Raw genomic sequence first — 19,214 nt, 5'->3', positions numbered from 1 at the left:
CACCCTCCAAAATCACAAAGATAAAGTGCCATTGGTATAGATACAAGGCAAAAAAATGGAATTACAATATACAATAGCATGACAACCAATAACGGCCTTTGCAGGGGCTAGCTACTATCTTTGTGATCATTTGTGAAGGAATGAGGCAGGGCAAACCTCTTCACCATCAATGCCATATACTTTCCCAGGTGCTCCACCAGTGTCAGCTTTGTTTCACTGGATTCCCTTGTGTGGTCTCCTAAGAAAACTCCCTTGTGCGTAGTTCCCTGTCTGAGTTTGGGGATCAGTAATGCAAGCTGTCATGATTTTTAAAAACTGAAATGCCATGCGGTGATGCGGCATGGCATTTTAAGACACACTGCGGCCAATTCTTTGAACCAAATCAGCTCCACAATTAACATCCATTTACATCTATTTTTATATGTGCTTGACTTCCATTCGCAAATCAATACATTGCAGTTGAATTAATAGATCAATACAAAGATTGTGTGATGAAGCATTTCAGGTTGTGTTTCAAGTAATCCATCACATGCGTCTCAATTGAGAGCTCAGACTGGAGTGCTGGACCTTTCAGAGTTTGCCTTGTAGCCACCTCTGTATCATGTCCAATGCTGCTTTTGGCTGATCCATAGGAACCAAGTGGCCAGCATTGTGTACTCTGAGAAAGATCAATGGTCCATACTTTTTTTGTAATCCTGCCTCCAAACCGTCTACTGTAAATGGAACAGTAGGAGCTGCTAAGTAATTATCCTGTCCTGACCATTTCATAGCCTCAACCCATCTAAGAGGTAGAGTAAACAACCTCGAATTAAAGAGAGACAAAAGCAAAAGTAAAAAAACTTTTTTAGCATTTGCGCACCACTTCTTTAGCCTTCATAAAGCAATGACTAAATCCAACAGGTTCGTTCTCATGAAACCTACTCCCAAGTCTGAATCCTAGCAAACCAAAAGCCCGAACATTAATATTCAATAAATCATCCAAATAGACTTCACTTATACTTGTGCATAAACCTTAAAATAGAGTTGGGCATTTTAAGAATTCAGGAGGATATACCTCAGATCTGTATTCTGCATCTTGTTGTAATTATTCCAGTAGGGCAATGTTAGAGCAGCATCCCTTACAGCTTCTCTCATCTGAATATATGGAAAGGGAAAAAATATCAATTATATATTTTTTAATAACTAATGGACGACTTACAATTGAGGATAAAGTGGCACATTAGTCAGATGGACAGTTTAAAAGAAGGAAACGAATATAAGACATGCAGACAAAAAGAACCAGTCAAGAATATATAGAGCAATTACTCTTTTTCTCCTTGGATTTTTTCTAGATGGGGAACAATTCTTACTCTGTTACATCTCGACATAAATTGAGTGTCTTCTCTCTCATATTCCAATTTTCATCTTGTCATCACCCTTTGCTTGCATCTACTCTGGCAAAGGCAATGCAAGATCAGGGAAATCAGGTTGCTGTTGTTGAGAAAGATGGGCAGCTATAAATTTGGCAACCATATCAAGAACTTAATCTTGAAAACACCAAGAACAAGTGCTTATAAACAAGCACAATGGAAAACAAAACAAAACAAAACAAAATAAAAAAGAAAGAACACAATATAAGCAAATAACAGAAATTTCGTTTCAACAAGGGGTCTGAAAGACTTTTTAGTAACTACTTTAAGTTTAAATAAAACTATTATTGTTTATATCTATATAAACTCATCCAAAATGGATTTGCTATTTCCACTTAAAACTACAAAGTGATTGTGTTACACTGTCTGGTATTCTCAAAAATTTCTAGCCCAAAAAAAAATCCATTCTTCCTCTTTTCACCCAAAATGCTAATGGTCATTTTCTGCCAAAATCAACAACCAAAACCAAAATGCAAACATATTTTTTCATTGATATCAGATCAACTGCTAATGTAAACAGGTGCATGACATCTGTTCAAGATATATCTAATGCTTGACTTGTCCTAAACCAAGTCAACAAAGTAAAGAAACCTCCAAGTCAACAACGAAAAGGAACCTGTCAAAGATGCTTGCATCTGCAAGTGTTGACAACCATGTCTAGATGACCAATTAGTCCATTTAAAAACAGAAAAAGGAAAAGTATATCAGGAAACCAATGACAGTTCTCTATTTATATATATATATTTGGGATAAGCTCAACAATTGAATAAATAAGACAACCTCCTCACACCATCCAAAGCTAGTAGTTGCCAAAAAAGCTATCAGAACTACTGGTGTAATGTGTGTCTATGTATATTTGTGCAAACGTGAGGGAAAGCATGCAATAACGAAAGAAGGGTATACTAATCAAAGAGAGGGTGGAGTATGGTTACGATTCTTTGATTGCAGTATAAAAGGTCACCATGAGCCCCAACTATTCTAGCCTCAGTCAAATAATAGAGGTTTGATAAGTGGGATGATTGACAAGCATCATGTAGCTAAAAATCACCCCCTTCAACTCCTAAGAAGCCAAAAGGTGGATCACGAGATTAATACATTCCTGGCACTATAAGCTTTGTACTTGCTGGGGTAGAATTTACTGAGAATCCCCAAATTGAAGCTGATGGTTTTCCACTACTAAAGTCATCTCCCAGTAATATTCCCTACATTTCCCTTTTACTTTTAGTTTCCAACAATACAATTTCCTTTGCACTGCAAAGAGAAGTAGAAAACCCATAATGCATTAGCAAAGGCAAAAAATGAAAAAAAAAGAGCAAATTCCTAATGCAGCAGGACCAGTGACATACCTCTTGACACCCTGAATCCATCATTACTCTAATGGATCGAGTAACAAGATCTTTAGCTGCAATATGAAAGTATCTTTAGTTTTGCAGGCAAGTACAAGGTGCTGTTTCAAGTGATATTGAAGTAGTAGAATGAAAACACTGATTCACATGTGCAAACAATCACATCACTAAGCAACTTTTAAGCATATAATAGCAATGTGCTACACTATTTCTATCGTTGACTAAAAATGGTCAGGAGTAGGGAGTTGAGATATACTTGTGACAACTAAATGGAAGGCAAGATGCGACTAAATCAAGTTCAGTTCATCCCAAATTTAGGGACCTGCAAAAGGGGTTTGGCAGGAAAGGAATGGTAAGCAGAGCAATTACATTCTAAAACTTCGGTCTCTAAAAAAAAAAAAAAGAGGTAAGGCAATTAGGTGCTTTGGCCTAACTACAAAGGGTTATTAATACATATTCTTTAGACATAGAAAACCAAAACGTAGTACATAATCCCACACTTCTCTCAAGAAGCAAATCTCTAACTGTAGTGGTTGGTATAAACGGCAACATAACAACTCTAGCCCAAAAAATACAGAGGAAAAGAGCAAGAAAGTACAACAGAGTTTTAATTTTTTGAGGCACACACCATAGTTTTTTTTCAGAACACAAGCTACACACCAAAGGATGGGTCCCAAAACAGAATAAATCTAGCCTGAGCAGTACATACACGTAACACTCCAGAGACCAAAACATCAGATGAGAAGAAGGGGGACAAAACGCATCAGATAGGAACAAAAGCCAAACCTTCCAAATGGACAACTGCGCATGGACAAACCCAAGCCCATACATATCCCCAGAGAGCATGGACAGAGCGATATTTTTTTTTTGTTTTCGAGGCAGATACCACAGAGTTCTTCAAGAACACAGGCCAATAGCAAACCTTTGTAGACCAGATATTGGAACCACTAAACCACAAGGAAAGGACACGGTTCACAAACACAGAGCAAGTAGAAGGAAAGAAAGCTAAACGCACAACTCAGCAAGAGCAAGATCGTACCTCTCCCGAGAGTAAAACAGAAGGTCTTCAGAAGGGAAAAAAGGTCCTAGGCTGGCCAAGCAAAACAAAGGACGAAAACATCAACCTTAGGCTAAAACTTATAGAGAAAACTTACAATGAAGATTGCACCTCAGCGGACAGGAAGAAGAAAACTTACAGCGAAGGAGGAGGAGGAGAACCAAACGGATGACAGAGGATTTGGACTGCTGAGCATCAAATATCTCAACAGGCTCTTGTACCAGGGTTCAGAGCAGTTGGACAAGCAACAGAGCAACATAGAACAAGGAGGCTCACCGCTACCGAAGATCTTGGTCGTATAATTTTGGTGAGGAAAGTGGCGGAGAGGAGAAGCGGCGGAGAGGTATTCGTTGTTCTGTATATCTAACCCTAAAGTAAATGGATAACATTGTCCAGAAGAAGGAGAGAGAGAATGCATTGGGAAGAAGGGACGCGGCAGACGACGCAGCAGGAGGCACATGGGATACTGCCAGAGGAGAAGATGAGAACCCGTAAGAAACTGTTGGCACGTTATCGCGCGATGCGCGTGCAGCATAATGTTCTCAACCACATGCCGGGCACGTGAGTGGACCACGAAAATTCTGGCCGAATGGAGTTGCCATGTTATCTACTTATGTTGAAAAACATGGCCACTGTCTAGTCATTTGCTAGTTGCTACCCAAACTAATATGATTCCATGCACAGAGGTTGCTTTCGGTGAACATAAAATGGTATTGTGGACAGGCAATTCTATTATAGTAAGTATCATTCATGAGCAAGAAATGGTCAAATGGGATTTGAATTGGGATAAACAATCCAAAGAGTTTAAAGTAGAAGATGTACAGGCAAAAGATGAGAAAGGGAGATGTAACAACGGAGAGTAATTCAGATTCAAAGAGAGATGAGTAGTCAACGGCATATAATAGCACATTATTTACACGTTATTTACACACTGATTATGATTTATAACCGTTACTTTACAAATTTAGATGGACAATTTTTTACGAACTTTTTTTATTAATTTGATGATTCTTGTTATATGGTGCTCCACTATTTATCAGTTAGATAAATTTTGATATTGTCAAATTATCATCAAGTTTTGTTGTATTGATTTCAACATTGCAAGTATCATTCTCCTTTTAGCAAAGCCAATAATATATTTCTTGAATCTATACATATTGTTGATCAAAAAAAAGAAAAGAAAATCTATAGGATAGACATTTCAAAACTCATCAGTTAGCGATGATAATGACAACCCAAATTCCAATTTTCACTTTAAAGATCAAACATCATTTCAACAACTATTTCAAATACTGCCTTTCCCAGAAAAGGCCAACCCAACACTACCAACAAGTTTTTTGGGATAAAACAGCATTAGGATTTCAGGAAGTCATAATCAAACCACAAAAGCACACACACTGCACACACAGAGACACACGCAATCACCGAATTTGAGCCATCCAACGCCCTCATTTCACACATTCCAAGCCAAATGGAATCACCAACAAACAAATCAATCATCAGAACTACCAACTCAACCCACCTTCCCTTTGTGACCGTCTCCCCTAAACCTGCCGTCCCCGCTTCTAGTCTTCATCACTTCCATCTCGACTCTCCTCCCATGTCCATATAATCCCGCGACTCCCCTGATCCGTATCAAACCCACCTCAATCTTCACCCAGATATTGCATACGAATCTACTCCAAAGCTCAGCTCCTGCTTCTTCTTGGCTCTCAAGACTTGCGAAAGATCCCACATTTTATCAGTTCTTGATGTTTAAGGGACGCTTGTTTTGACGAGTCCATAGTACAGTATATTGTTTCCTTCTTCTTGCAATATGAATCAGATTCGGAATATCCTTATTTTCTCCAAATTCTTGCATATTATTGGCCATTCTCTTTAGCAATTCAAGGCTGTCATAGTCAGATTAGATCTCTTGCTTTCCAAGTTTTGAGCTGAGCTGCGAAGGTAGACAGCCCGATGAAGCGAACTGTCCACCATTTATTCAGTGTACTCTTCTTGTTGGGGGTCGTAGGACTGCTTTCCTTCAGGGTTATCCTTCGCCAGAGCTCTATTCAGCTGAGAAATGAGAGCCCTTTCGCGGAAGTTGCGAATTTTCGAGTAGATAATGAGACCCTTTTGAAGTATGCTGCGATTGATGTTGGTGAGCCTAAGTTGAAGCAGGAGATTGAGGAGTTGTTAGAGGGGAATTTTCGGAACCAGGGTCGTCATAGATCATTTCTGTCATCAGGGAAATATCGGATTGATGTTAGAGCTAGGTCAGCTAGGGGTCTACCGGTGCAGGTCCGTTCACCTGAGTTTAATCAATTGTGGTTGAGCTTTCGGAGACACTTGCATGATTGGTCTAGAAATAGGAGGTTTCAGTCAGATATTATGTTGGATTTGGTTAATGAGCTCAAGGATTTGATGGATAAAAATGGTGGTAAAACAGAAGGGTTGGGAAGAAAGTACAAGTCTTGTGCTGTTGTTGGAAATAGTGGGATTTTGCTGAAGACGGCGTATGGGAAGTTGATTGATAGTCATGAGGTTGTTATAAGGTTGAATAACGCAAGGATAGGGAGTTTTGAAAACAAAGTAGGAAAGAAAACTAATATTTCCTTTGTGAATAGCAACATACTACGCCTGTGTGCGCGGAGGGAAGGCTGTTATTGCCATCCTTATGGGGCTGATGTGCCAATAGTTATGTATATGTGCCAGCCTGCGCATTTCTTGGATTTCTTGGTTTGTAATTCTTCGCACAAAGCGCCGTTGATTGTTACTGATGCACGGTTTGATGTGTTGTGTGCCAGGATTGTGAAGTACTACTCGCTGAAACGGTTTCTTGAGATAACAGGGAAGGATGTTGAGGCCTGGAGCGCTGTTCATGATGGGGCTAATTTCCATTACTCTTCAGGCATGCAAGCTGTAATGCTTGCTGCGGGGGTTTGTGACAAGGTCAGCATCTTTGGCTTTGGAAAATCAGCCGCTACTAAGCACCATTACCATACTAATCAGAAAGCTGAGTTGGGTTTACACGATTATGAGGCAGAGTATGACTTCTACGGAGATTTGGTGGCGAGACCAAAGGTAATACCATTCATCTCAGACAAGTTTCGGTTCCCTTCTGTTACTATATATCAATGACATTGTCTTGATACATCTAGCTCTGTAAACTGGCAGACGTTTTGTTGAGATTACGTTTACCTGTTCTTTGGCAGCCTTCCACATGATAGGAGAGTAGAATAGCACAATTGTATTTTGAAAATCAGGCAAAGCATCAGCCCAAGAAATTTTGGGTGAATTGTAACAGTAAAATTGAATGAAATGCAAATTCTTATACTTTTGACTTTACTCAGCATTTGTTGCACTCTAAGTTTTTGGCTTATCCAGTTATTGTCTTGAGGTAGAACTAATGGTACCTAGAAAGAATGATACCATCTTCCCAATCAAACATTATGTAGATTATGACACCACCAATATATTTATAGATGGCCTTTGGACTGAATTATCTGCATCAGTTGGGAGTTGATTTCTTTTTTCCTGGATGATGATGATAGATCTGAGACGATCTATTGGCTTTCTGTTCGCACATATCAGTTCCTTCTATATTCTTTTGTAAATCAATTGTAAAAGATCTTTTAATTACAAAACAAAAGCTGTACAGCTGATCAAAATATTTTCCAACTATCCAGCTTCTGGAGATGTTGACAAATATTTTCTATCTATCTGGCTTCTATAGCTGTATGGTTGACAATGAAAAATATTTTCCAACTATCCGGCCTCTGGAGATGTTCCCATATTTAATGTCATCGTCCAAAGTTCAGTTTGTAGGATTTCTTAGCGCTTTCCTTGGAGATACTCTTTTGTTGAATTTTGGTGTCTGACTTGTGAATATCAGCTTGATAATGCTATCTTAGCAGGATTTTCATGTAATCAGAACACATATATATACCAGTAAAAAATGACTTCACTGTCTACTTTGCCAATCATGCTGCATGTTGGCAAAGATTAAAAGTTTCAGGAAGTGTCTATATTATCATACCCCAAGAGACAGAGCCTTTACCATTTTTCCTTTTTGGTTATTTCTCCAGTAGCTTAGATCATTAGAATTTTGTCTTCCAACAGCTCAATCATATCACAACAAGCTAGATGCAACAATTTATATTTGGCATACCATCTTGGAACTATTTTCTTAACATGATTCGTCTCTTTAGAGTCAACTGCTTTTGCATTACGCTTTCTTAGTTGAAGTGTGCCTAGGACAGTGGAAAACACAGTCGCAGGTACTTGCTTAAGCAATCCCTGTAAAATGTGCAAAACATTGCTAAAAAACATATAGTTTCATATTTGGGATCCTAGATTATAGAGTGAAATGAGAAGTAGGATTTTACAGAGAATGATACATCAGTTGTTTCTCCTGCTTAAGCATGCATAGTGGCATGAGCAGGCAAGTTGCTTTAATGTCTTGAATGTACTCATTAGTTTCCATCCCTCCAACAAGAGATTATGTTTGTGGCAATATTTTCTGCTAAAGCAAGCACACACTCATTGTTGTGACGAACTAAGTGCCTCCACAGGCTCAGTTGTTCTTATATATTTCCTCTAGAGGCGCTTCTATTTCAGCTTACAGCCTGATTTGAGACGAAGTTATCTGTGCGACTTGAATGAGTATTTATTATTTAGATTCCGGTGGCTCTTTAAAGTCCCACATAAACATCACAGAAAGAACAGATTAGGCACCATTAGGTAGTACAGAAGAAACAATCCAAATGGTATTGTGCAATATGGCTGTGAACCCTGTAATCAGCAATATCTTTCCATTCCAGACCAGGACAACAAAGTTGTTTATCGTGTGTTCAAAACAAGCCCCAAGACAAACGTCCCTAGTCCATATTGTCTTGTGCGGTGTCCTACTCCGGATACAACACTGGATACAAAGACAATTTTAGTTCATTTTCATTAAAAAAGCTCCAGTAATTCGTAAACTGATCGTGGATCTTAGTGTTCCTTTCAGACCAGTTCATTGAAAAAACACATAAACAAGCCACCGGTTTAACATTACGAAATAGAGAGATTGTATCACCTACAACTACACTTTTAGATGTTTGAGATAATTACAGCAAGCAAAATAAATCATCAGCAACATTTCTTGTTTAAGTTTTAGAACTCCAACCACCCATGTAAGTACCAACCTTTCCAGCACTCCCTTTCTAGTTTCTAAAACGAGAAAGGTGAAGCGATTTATCTACATACCTTCCCTGCCCTGTTATTTTCAAAAGTCTCTCCCAAAAAAAGTTGCTCTGCTTCATCTCTCTACTCCTGTACGTCGTACTCCACATCCTGTTCTTCATACTTAACTCCCACCAAGAACCTTATGCTTACCTGACAAAAGGAAAAAGAAAGCCCAGAAAACAGAATTCAGCTACATATTCTTCTCCTACCTATCCAACTCCATAGAAAGTTTTAGCCAGGCCATATGAAAATTTTTTACCTGCTGTGGATCATAGACAGCATACTCATTGTACTCAAGAAGACTGTCTTTGTGCTCCGAGGGAATTAGGCGGCCACAAGGCACCTTGATGTCATCCTTCCACACAAAGTGTTCTGATTCATCGGTTTTCTTTCGACCCAGACCTTTCACCCCCTTCTTCTTCTCTTCCAGGGACTCTGTATCCTGCTCATGGACAGGAGAGACGAGTTGAAAATCACCTACAGGTAAGCATGTACTTCTATGAAACGGGTTTAAGAAACAATTTCATGTACCTCAGGTGGGCTACTAGTTTCAAGAATCTGCTCCCCTAAGGATGCTACAGCCAGTACTAGGAAACCATCTGGTCTATCAACAGCTGTAAAACCATATCTAGCTGCTTCTGCTGCAGCATCAGAGCAGACAATGGCCCTGCCAAACTGCATAGAAATAAAATCATGAGCTTCTAAAAGAATAGACCTCTATGGATGCAACATCAGAACGGACTTCATTACCATATAACCGGGAGCAGGCAGTGAACAAACAGCAGGCAGAAAACCTTTGTGCAAGTGCCTCAGTAGATTTGAACTTCGAGAACCTTTACATAGAATATCAAAATTGTGTGAGAGCTGTAGGTGAAGTTCGAACTTTGAAGAGGTGAAACCAAAGAGAGAAGAAAATAAAGGAAAGCATGAAATCAAGCCTTACCACACCACAGGAGCATTTTGTTTGGTAACTTCTTTATTTCTTCAAGAGAGGGGCATGCACTTGGTTCAACCTCATAGATGTTCTCAACAGAGACGCCGTAATTCTGAAAAAAAATGAAATTTTTAGCGAGATGAAAACTCAAATTTCATAGCAGGTTCTGTGATTTGACGTCCCTAGACGGTCAAGATTACAAGAAGTGATGTGTAAATGATCTTACAATTTCTCCAACTTTATAAGGTTCATAGGTCCTCTCAAGATAATTTACTACCATTTTGTAGTCACTTGAATCTCTGTCAAGAGTAGAAATAGAACATCCCAGCTTCTTATACCGATCAAAGAGAGGATCATCAACAATACCATCAGACATGTCTCCTATAACATAGGAAGCTGCTGTAATGTCTCTGACAGTTTCAAACGCAGCTGCACCCTGCGCAGTCATACCAAGGATTCAGCTAACATAAATATATTGCAAGGTGCCAATATCTCGGAGAAAGTTCCCTGGGAAGAAATTGACTCACATGCTCTGCTAGATCACCCAAGTCACGGAATGTAAAAGGCCTTGTAGAGGGAAAAACTATAAACCATCTTTGGCTGAAATCAGTCCAAAATGCCTCAGCCTTTGGTCCGGACTCCTCCATAAATTTCAAATTTTCAACAAATTCCAGGAGATAACTCTTACCTGCAATTAGAGAACCGCGCCCGGGGGGGGGGGAAGAAACTCAGTCCTCCTTAGCGTAAGTACAGCCAATGCTCTTAAATGATAAATTACAGAAATGAGCCTTACATCTATTCAAATGCACATCTGAGAGCATTCCGATGGGAAATTCTGGGTAATCTAGTCCCATCTCCGTCAAAGCATATCTGAGATCATGTAATTAAACTTTAAATTGGTCTCAAAGTTAAAAAAAATTCAGCAACTTATGCACAAAGGACTCTACCTATAAATCTCTTGACTGCACAAGATTTTCATGAAATTTGCCACCATCGGATCAAGCTTACTATGCACAACTGCTAATCCAAGTTGCCTAAAGCCAATTCCCCCATGCCTAACTTCCACACCATCGGCCTATTCCCGTGGTGGCACAACAGAAACATTAGCAAACATGAGTGTCACCGCATATGTTCCGTATAAGAAATGTCTTAGCCTGATTATGATGAGCATTGATGTATACCATGTCAAGGGGATAGAACTTGCCGGGCTTCTTCTCAAATTTCCTCTCTCTTTCCCACGGCTCAAACTCATTCCCAGTCACCTCCTCGAAAATCTTAACAAACTCCATAATTGCATTATCAATGTTTTCCCTTTCGTCTAGCTGATCATCTGCCCTCTCAATGTCACCAATTCTTCCCCTTTTTTGATACATATGTAATCGATTTTCAGGTACAATGATTAATTGCATAATGTGGAAGCTGCATTAATTAGATTGATCAGTTTAAACCTGGAGACGGGTTAATAAATCCATAAACATTGGGAAAGGTTAGAGCAATACTTGTTTCCTCGTTTTTGATTGCAAAGAGTAAAAGCGCAATTGTACAGTATACCATCTTTCTCGAATATCTTCCCACCCTCATCCTGCAACTTTGTATCCTTATGGACACCCCTTTTTCCATAAACATTTAGCTGCAAAGGATGTATTGAATATCATTACAAATATGCTCGACCAATCAAAAGTTTTGAGTATGAATCTCCTTTATAAAAGATCAGAAGAACCTCGGCCGCAATAGTCTCGATTGCCTCTTCGCTTGGGTCCTGCTTGTCCAAAGGAATGCCTTTACCGCCTACAGCCAGATCACTCACAATGTCATAAGCATCCAAGGGTTGTGCTTCTTTTTTCTCAATGCTATCAATTAACCATTCTTCTCTAACAACAGGTATCCCCGTCTCACTGGTGAATATCGTTTTACACGAGAGAGAAAGATTTCAAAACTTCAAAATCAAACAATTGAATATATAAATCACAGATGCAGAAACTCATTGTACTTATCTGCTTAAAATACGAATCACCACTTACATTGCCTCAGCCAATTTGCCAGAGCCACCACGTTCTCGCTCAGCCGATGATGCAACTAGGCAAGTGACCCCTGGAATTGCATACTTCCAATAATTGAAGCTGATAAGGACATAACTGCATTAAAGAAGGGCTTTGTATCCTTACCAATAACATGGTTGGCAACCTTCCCCCCGTGCTTCTCAATCTTTGATCTCCAGTGTTGCTATAAATGAAAATACTGGATCAGGAACACCTCAGGGCTATATGACAGTCGAAGCAACAGAGATAAGAAACTTACATGCGTTCGACTTAGACGGCCTGACAGAGAAATCACCATTCCTGTAAATGGTTTATCAGCCGAAGCCAACTCCCTCTGGGGGCGGCTGTTTGAATCTTGATGTTTCTTTTTTATCAACTAAATTACCAAGTAGCATGTTAGGCAATTCATGAAAATGGCTTCTCAACTTTAACTCGTATTATAGGTAAGGAAAAGAACAGTGTTGGATTACATCAGAAACCGGAGACTTCTCAACAGATTCAGGTATCTCCAGGGGCTCATTCCTTCTTGGTGGATTCTTAGTCGTATAGGTGCAACTTGACCACTCACTATATTCTCCCGTGCAGGTATATTCCTTACCGTTGCATACCAATGTGCCACCACATATTGGACAGTTAGCAAGTGGACCATAAAACAGAATGTCTTGGCTGCTTACAGAAAAAGGAATAGAAAGAAGACAGTATAAATTAAGGCCAAGAAACTGCTTCCAGATAATCTTGATGCATAGCTATTAATAGTCATATACTGCTAACATAAAAAAAGTGCAGGTCTGACATAATGAGTTTATGTCAATGATGAAAATATATTATTATTTTCATCTAGAAATGGAACCTTGCTTACCATATGGGGACAACAGCATCATCCAAACCAGAAGGATCTTGGCCATTTGCTTCAAGTATTCCGCGCATTTGTTCGATAGACAGATGCTCCCTCGTAGCTTTACAGAACTTGTCGAAATCTGCTGCTATCCCAGAAGTTGTTTTTCCATTATTCCGGTCATTGTCATTCTCTGATTTCGCCTTCTTGGGCGACTGCCCTTCCTCGTGCCCTTTGCTCTCTGCCTTCTGTTTCCTTGTTACCATTCTATCCTCCTCAGCAGGTTGACGAGCATGAGATCTTTTCTCATGAACCTAAATATGGACACATCAAACCACATTAACTAGGACTTCATTGTAAAAACGAGTTTTATCTATGCACGCCCGAAGTACAAAGAACAAGTTCATTTTCAGTTCCTTTTTTTCTTTGGAAACATTTGCTTTGGAAAATCTGATGTACTAGTATTTGATTTGAGGAATCCCCAGCAGGTGAGAAATATGATGATACATACATTCCCTAGTCAGCTCTATTATATCATTTTCCCTTCAATTTTCTTATCCTTCTTGTTGGAAGTACCGCTAACCTACATACACGTTTGGCATTAAAGCTGAGGCAAAGTTTGGCCGTTTGTGTTTGCTAATTTTCGCATTTATGAAAATAAAAGGCAAGACTACCGTCCATGTTAATTGCACAAGTACACAACTAGAAACCAACATCTCCTTTTCTAGCTTCTTCTTTTCGCCATGCAAAAAATGGATACTATTCTATAATTCAGAAAAAAAAAAGATTTATACCACTAGACTATCCCGTCTTTCATTTGATTATTTGGCTATCTTGTTCTTATTTTTCCCCTTGAAGACGCACCATTTTCCAAAGAAAAAAAATGCTATAAAGAATAATAAATATCAGCTCAACTCTTTCGAGTTCCAAGGGCAAAATCAGCCCACTAACATATTAAAGTTACGGTTAATCATCAATATTTCTTTGAGAACCAACCATGTCTAAAGAAGCAAATTGAACAAAGAATCAGCAAGAATACAAACCTTCATCTTGAACCAGATTTTCTTTCTCTCGGTTTTGTGCTCAAATTCCTAACCAAGAAACAGCAAAATACAGAAAAAAAAAACACTGGTTTCTCTTTTTCCTTAGAATCAGAACTTCAGGTAAAGAAAGTTTCTGTAAAACATTTAGTCCTAGGAAGGTACTCTTTTTCACTTCACCAACAAGCTGGTGTTGCATGCACACAGCTCAGTGAACAGACACGTACTCCAAACATGGGTTGTCTGTCATCCCACATAGCTAACAAGTGTTGATGAGAATTGCATCGCTTGCCACGACTATCAACATTGCCTAAGGTGCGGACAAGTGTTGGTTTAAACCCAAAGAACTTTACCGTTCGCAAGAGTTCTTTATTAGGTTTCTGGGATGTTGGTTTGATCTTTGTCAGATGCTTTAATTAATGCTACTAGATAAAAACAAGGGAATGGATGCAGGGCTAAGGTTTGTGTAATTCGATGTCTATCTTAAATTGTCCTGGGATGTTGGTTTAATCTTGGTAATGCTTAATTTATGTTACTAGATATAAGAACAGGATAATGCATGCAGGAGGACTTGGGATTGGGACTAAGGTTTGTAATTTGCATGCAAGAGTGCAGACAAAGGATGGAAAGCTAGTTTGTTTATTGTAGTAGCAATTCTTTTGACACTTGGCAGCTTCTGAAGTTGCTGAAAAAACCTATCGTGTCCACCAGATAAAATAGGGACTCGGGGCAGGAACGTTCCTGAAGGTCATGTGCATTTTGCATACGGCATAACTCTATTTGCACACGATATAATTTACTTTCAATAATGTGTAATTTTATAACAAAATTTTTGTGAATCTTACACATGTTATTAAAAACGAGGTACAAGATAAAATCTGAACCTAACAGTTTTTTTGGTCAAATCTTGGCCATAAATTGCTAAGAACGGAAGCAACCGTTCCTGCCCTCTTCCGATAGAATAACATAGATCTTGACGCTGGAGTACGTAATGATGGAAGTATTAGGGGCACAATTATTAGATACAAAAAATTTTTTTTGGGGGTGCGCTTTAGACATCATACTTAGAAGTAACAGAAGTTTCCTCTACAAAAACACCAAAAAAAAGAAAAAAGAAAGAAGAAAAAAGGCAAGAGGATATGGGCTATAAGCCCTTGACTAGTTTGAGAGCAAAGCCTTCTGACCCAAATTATGGGCAGCAACCGGGTAAGAAGTGATTGTGGAGATGAATGATTTCAAGCTATGTAGACTTGATCCATACAAGTTTTTTCATATTACTATTTGATTATGTGTTAATAAAATCAGTCACTTACCAAAAAAAAAAAAGAAAGTCAGGCACGGACATTTTATAGACGAATGCAAAATTAAAAGAAAATACTTGTGCATTATTAGTTCATAACAATTTATTCGACCATTTTATTTCGGGTAAATTCTGTAGTGTATTTAACTAATACAAGATAGGTATGGAAAGGTAAAGAATATGGCAAATAAGCAGGCACATTGCAAAGCTGACATGTACGGAGAATGAAGGGAATATTTATAAAAAAACAAGTGTTACCTATAACAGGCGCGGGCGGTTTGGAAATGTTCATGGGCCCATCGACCGTGAGGTGTATTGCGAAAGCTGAAAATGTATTGGGGTATCACGGAATTCACATAAATATAATGGGCCTAGAAATAAAACACCGAAGAGGAAGCGTAAGCAGTACTAAACATAGCCATGCAGGTGGTATTTAACATAAACTGATTTTTGTGAACGTAAAAAACATATTGCCCATAACATACCTGTTCTTTATGATTTTACATAAATGTTTGTAACTAAAATTGAAAAAGTGTTACAGTAATATTTTTACGAAAGGGAAACTAGTAGATTTTGTATTTAACAAATTTTACGTATATGAAAGTAAAAAAGATATTGCCCATAACATACCAGTTCTTTATGAGTTTTTTATATTACATCAACAAAATACTAGCTATTTATGGGCATTTTACTCTGAATCATTACATTTATGTAAAATACATAAATGTTTGTAACTAAAATTGGAAAAGTGTTACACTTATATTTTTACGAAAGGAAAACTGGTAGATTTTGTATTTAACAAATTTTAAATATGTGAAAGTAAAAAAGATTGCGCCCATAACATACCAGTCTTTATGAGTTTTTTGCATTACATCAACAAAATACTAGCTATTTAAGGGCATTTTACTCTGAATCATTACATTTATGTAAAATACATAAATGTTTGTAACTAAAATTGAAAAACTTTTACACTTATATTTTTACGAAAGGGAAACTGGTAGATATTGTATTTAACAAATTTTAAATATGTGAAAGTAAAAAAGATTGTGCCCATAACATATCAGCTCTTTATGAGTTTTTTGCATTACATCAACAAAATACTAGATATTTATGGGCATTTTACTCTGAATCATTACATTTATGGAAAAAACATAAATGTTTGTAACTAAAATTGAAAAACTGTTACACTTATATTTTTACGAAAGAAAAACTAGTAGATTTTGTATTTAACATAAATTAAATATGTTAAAGCAACATTACAGGTGGTTTTATTAGTTACTTAATTTGTTGACAAGAAACAATGTTTCTTTTGCAAAATTTGTTCGTTAGATTTTTTCAAATAATTAGGGTATAAAGGTAAATTTTCACAATCTTTTGTTAGCAATAGGCCCCAATTTCCTCCTAAGCAGTGACGAAGCCAAGATTTTTTCCTTGGGGGGTGCCAAAATTATTGACAAACAAAATTATTTTAATATGTTATGTTCAAAATAATTTTATTCTATTTAAATATATGGCATCCTAAAATATCAAATATTAACTTTAATTATAATGGTACGTCTATTTAATAAATATGTAGCATAGTCATAACTAAAATTAAGACAAGAAATTACATTTGATTGAATATCTTATAACATCACAAACGAACTAAGTTGTACATTATGAGAAGATGCTTCAATATGTCACTTGTGCAAAAACAAATATATAACTATGCAGTATAAATATAACTATTTTCAATTAAAAAGAAATAAAAATTATGTTAACACACCTTGAAATTCATCCTCTTTTATTAAACGTAAATTGAGCTCTACGTTCTTTCATAAAACTAAATTCACATTTACACTTTGAAATCTCCTCAACTTTTGCTATCCCCTTTCCGCTTAACTTCAACGCCCAACAGGTCTTCAAGTTCCAGGTCACAAAAGACCTTTACACTGTCCATCCAACACACTTTCCCTACCATTTGTGGCCACAATCACTTACTTCTCCTGTTCCCCCAACTTTCCACACCTCTTCTTTGACTAGTAAAAGTATAACATCCTTTATTTAGCCCTATGTTAGACGTATTATAACCCTAAAGGCTTTCCACAAATGGAAAGTTATTATCATTTTCTGTTAATGCTCCAAAATTCAGGTCTAAACTGGTGGGAGTTTGCATGTTTTAAAAAATAGGGTTTTTTTTAAGCTCTAATCCCTCTCCATCAAACACAATGCCAAACTAAACCTTCATGGTGGATTTAAGCAGAACTTTTCTGAGCTTTTTCAAGCTGGGATAACAATTTTGCAATGTCTATATATGCCCCTGTGAAGAAGCCTGAAAGATAGTAGGTATATGTATCTTCTACTATTGCCTTCAAAACTATAAAAATTTGGAACTATTATTAGAACTGAAGCGTTTTATCTCAAAAAAAGGGAAATAACAACATCCTTTATCTTTTTATTGAATTTCAAATTAATACGGATGGTTTGATAAACACACAGAACTCTACTAACATGATTTGAAGTTCTGGAATAAAGTTTTTCAATTAACCCTAAAATAATAAAATCCTGTCTAGGAAGTTCCTTCTTTTTTCTTTCTTTCTTTTTTTTTTTAAAAAAATGAACCATTTAAAATTGTTCTTTTCGATCAAAAGATAAAACTCTTCTGCAGTAATTCAAAAATCAACTAAAAAAGGTATGACTCCTAGGACTAGTCCTATTGCTGATATATGTTTGCTCCTCCTTGTATGAACACATTATCTTGTATGCATATAAGAAGCTTGGAGAAGGTGAGTCCCCCCCTCTTTCCACACTCGACAAAGCATAGTGGGGGGGATCCCCATCCCCCCTTGACCCTCATCTTCAAAGTGCAATCAGACTTTTTCCATTTTCACTGCACACCTTTCATTTCATCTAAGTCAAGCCTACCCCATAAACAAAGTACATACATTCGTGTATTCAACTCAGAAGCTTATGGGGATGACACATTTTTTTCTATTAAACACCAAAATTCTTCAAAGATTTTCCCTAAATTATTGACCTAAAATCAACTCCTGCTGCCTTTTTCCGCAATCTTGCATTTATCTAACACGTTTTATACAATCAAAGTAGTCCAGGCAAGGACCAAAGAATTCACGGAAAAGTTAATCTTTTAAAGTAATAATAATTCCCTTGTAAAGATGTCGTTTACCTTTTTCTTTGTTTTTTTTTTTTCCATTTACGTGTTGTGCCTCCAAGTTGGACTAACTTTTTTCTCATAATAACTTCTCCAACTTACAAACCGGAGCAGTGAATAAAGAAATTGTGGAGAAGGGAAAAGAAGGAGGAGAGGAAGAAAAGTAGTGGCGTTGATGCCGGCTTGACTTGCCAATTGGCTATAGTATTTGTCTCATTTTTCGGTAAAAAAGTGATGTAAACTTTATGTTCTACCTTCATTGCTTAGAATTATTAATGGTGCTTATAACATGGGGCAGGACTGTTCCCTAATCATATTACACGCCTTAGGATTTCCTGGTGGCTGACTTGTATTTGTATGCCAGGAGGTAGCCCAGTTCTATGATTCTACCAACAATCCAAGTTAGAACTTTGTACAATTATCATAGTAACTTGTCTGGTTATTAATTAGTCCTAATGCTGTTTGAGTTATAATCAGTATCACCACAGCGTGTTACTTGTAATCCATACCCAATCAAGAATCTAGCTACTATAGTACTGATAACAGTTACTACTAATTCAGGATTATTATCTCTCCCAAACCTATTGATATTTAAATATATGCGCCCCGTGTTTAATAGCATTGTCATAAGAAACTATTTCAGGGAGTTGAAATGTTTCTCCAAAATTAATTATACAAGTTTGGTACTATTTTGAGTTTTACAAGTATATATAATTCTCATAATCACAATGTATATATGTATATGGTGCTATGTGAGTTACTTCTTTCAACAAATGTACACCAAGTTTATTTATTATACCGTATATTTTGAGTGTTATCGAGACAATGCATGGTTGTGGGAAAAAAGTGGATAATAATAGCACATCATGGTACTACTACGCAAATCCAGATA

The 19,214-nt window shown here is 37.4% G+C and overlaps 2 protein-coding genes across 2 annotated transcripts; one reads left to right on the top strand and one right to left on the bottom strand.

Moving 5' to 3' along the window:
* Positions 1-5,271: 5,271 nt before the first annotated feature.
* Positions 5,272-7,142, top strand: LOC113749687 (beta-1,6-galactosyltransferase GALT29A-like). The gene has a single exon (XM_027293515.1). It carries the CDS (start codon positions 5,772-5,774, stop codon positions 6,933-6,935), a length of 1,164 nt encoding a protein of 387 aa, XP_027149316.1. The 5' UTR covers positions 5,272-5,771; the 3' UTR covers positions 6,936-7,142.
* Positions 7,143-9,104: 1,962 nt separating this feature from the next.
* LOC113772962 (poly [ADP-ribose] polymerase 3) lies at positions 9,105-13,880 on the bottom strand. The gene is made up of 18 exons (XM_027317467.1): positions 13,875-13,880; positions 12,856-13,145; positions 12,467-12,662; positions 12,256-12,372; positions 12,123-12,180; positions 11,979-12,048; positions 11,678-11,852; positions 11,457-11,587; positions 11,139-11,376; positions 10,905-11,032; positions 10,751-10,827; positions 10,485-10,645; positions 10,184-10,393; positions 9,967-10,069; positions 9,774-9,856; positions 9,555-9,698; positions 9,283-9,465; positions 9,105-9,173 (listed from the first exon to the last, which is right to left on the bottom strand). Exons 1-18 carry the CDS (start codon positions 13,878-13,880, stop codon positions 9,105-9,107), a joined length of 2,439 nt encoding a protein of 812 aa, XP_027173268.1.
* Between the last annotated feature and the right edge of the window lie 5,334 nt (positions 13,881-19,214).

This window comes from Coffea eugenioides, chromosome 1 (assembly GCF_003713205.1).
Source record: "Coffea eugenioides isolate CCC68of chromosome 1, Ceug_1.0, whole genome shotgun sequence".
NCBI classification, from domain to species: Eukaryota; Viridiplantae; Streptophyta; class Magnoliopsida; order Gentianales; family Rubiaceae; genus Coffea; species Coffea eugenioides.
Note: the sequence above shows the minus strand (reverse complement) of the source record. Positions and strands in the feature narration are given on the sequence as shown.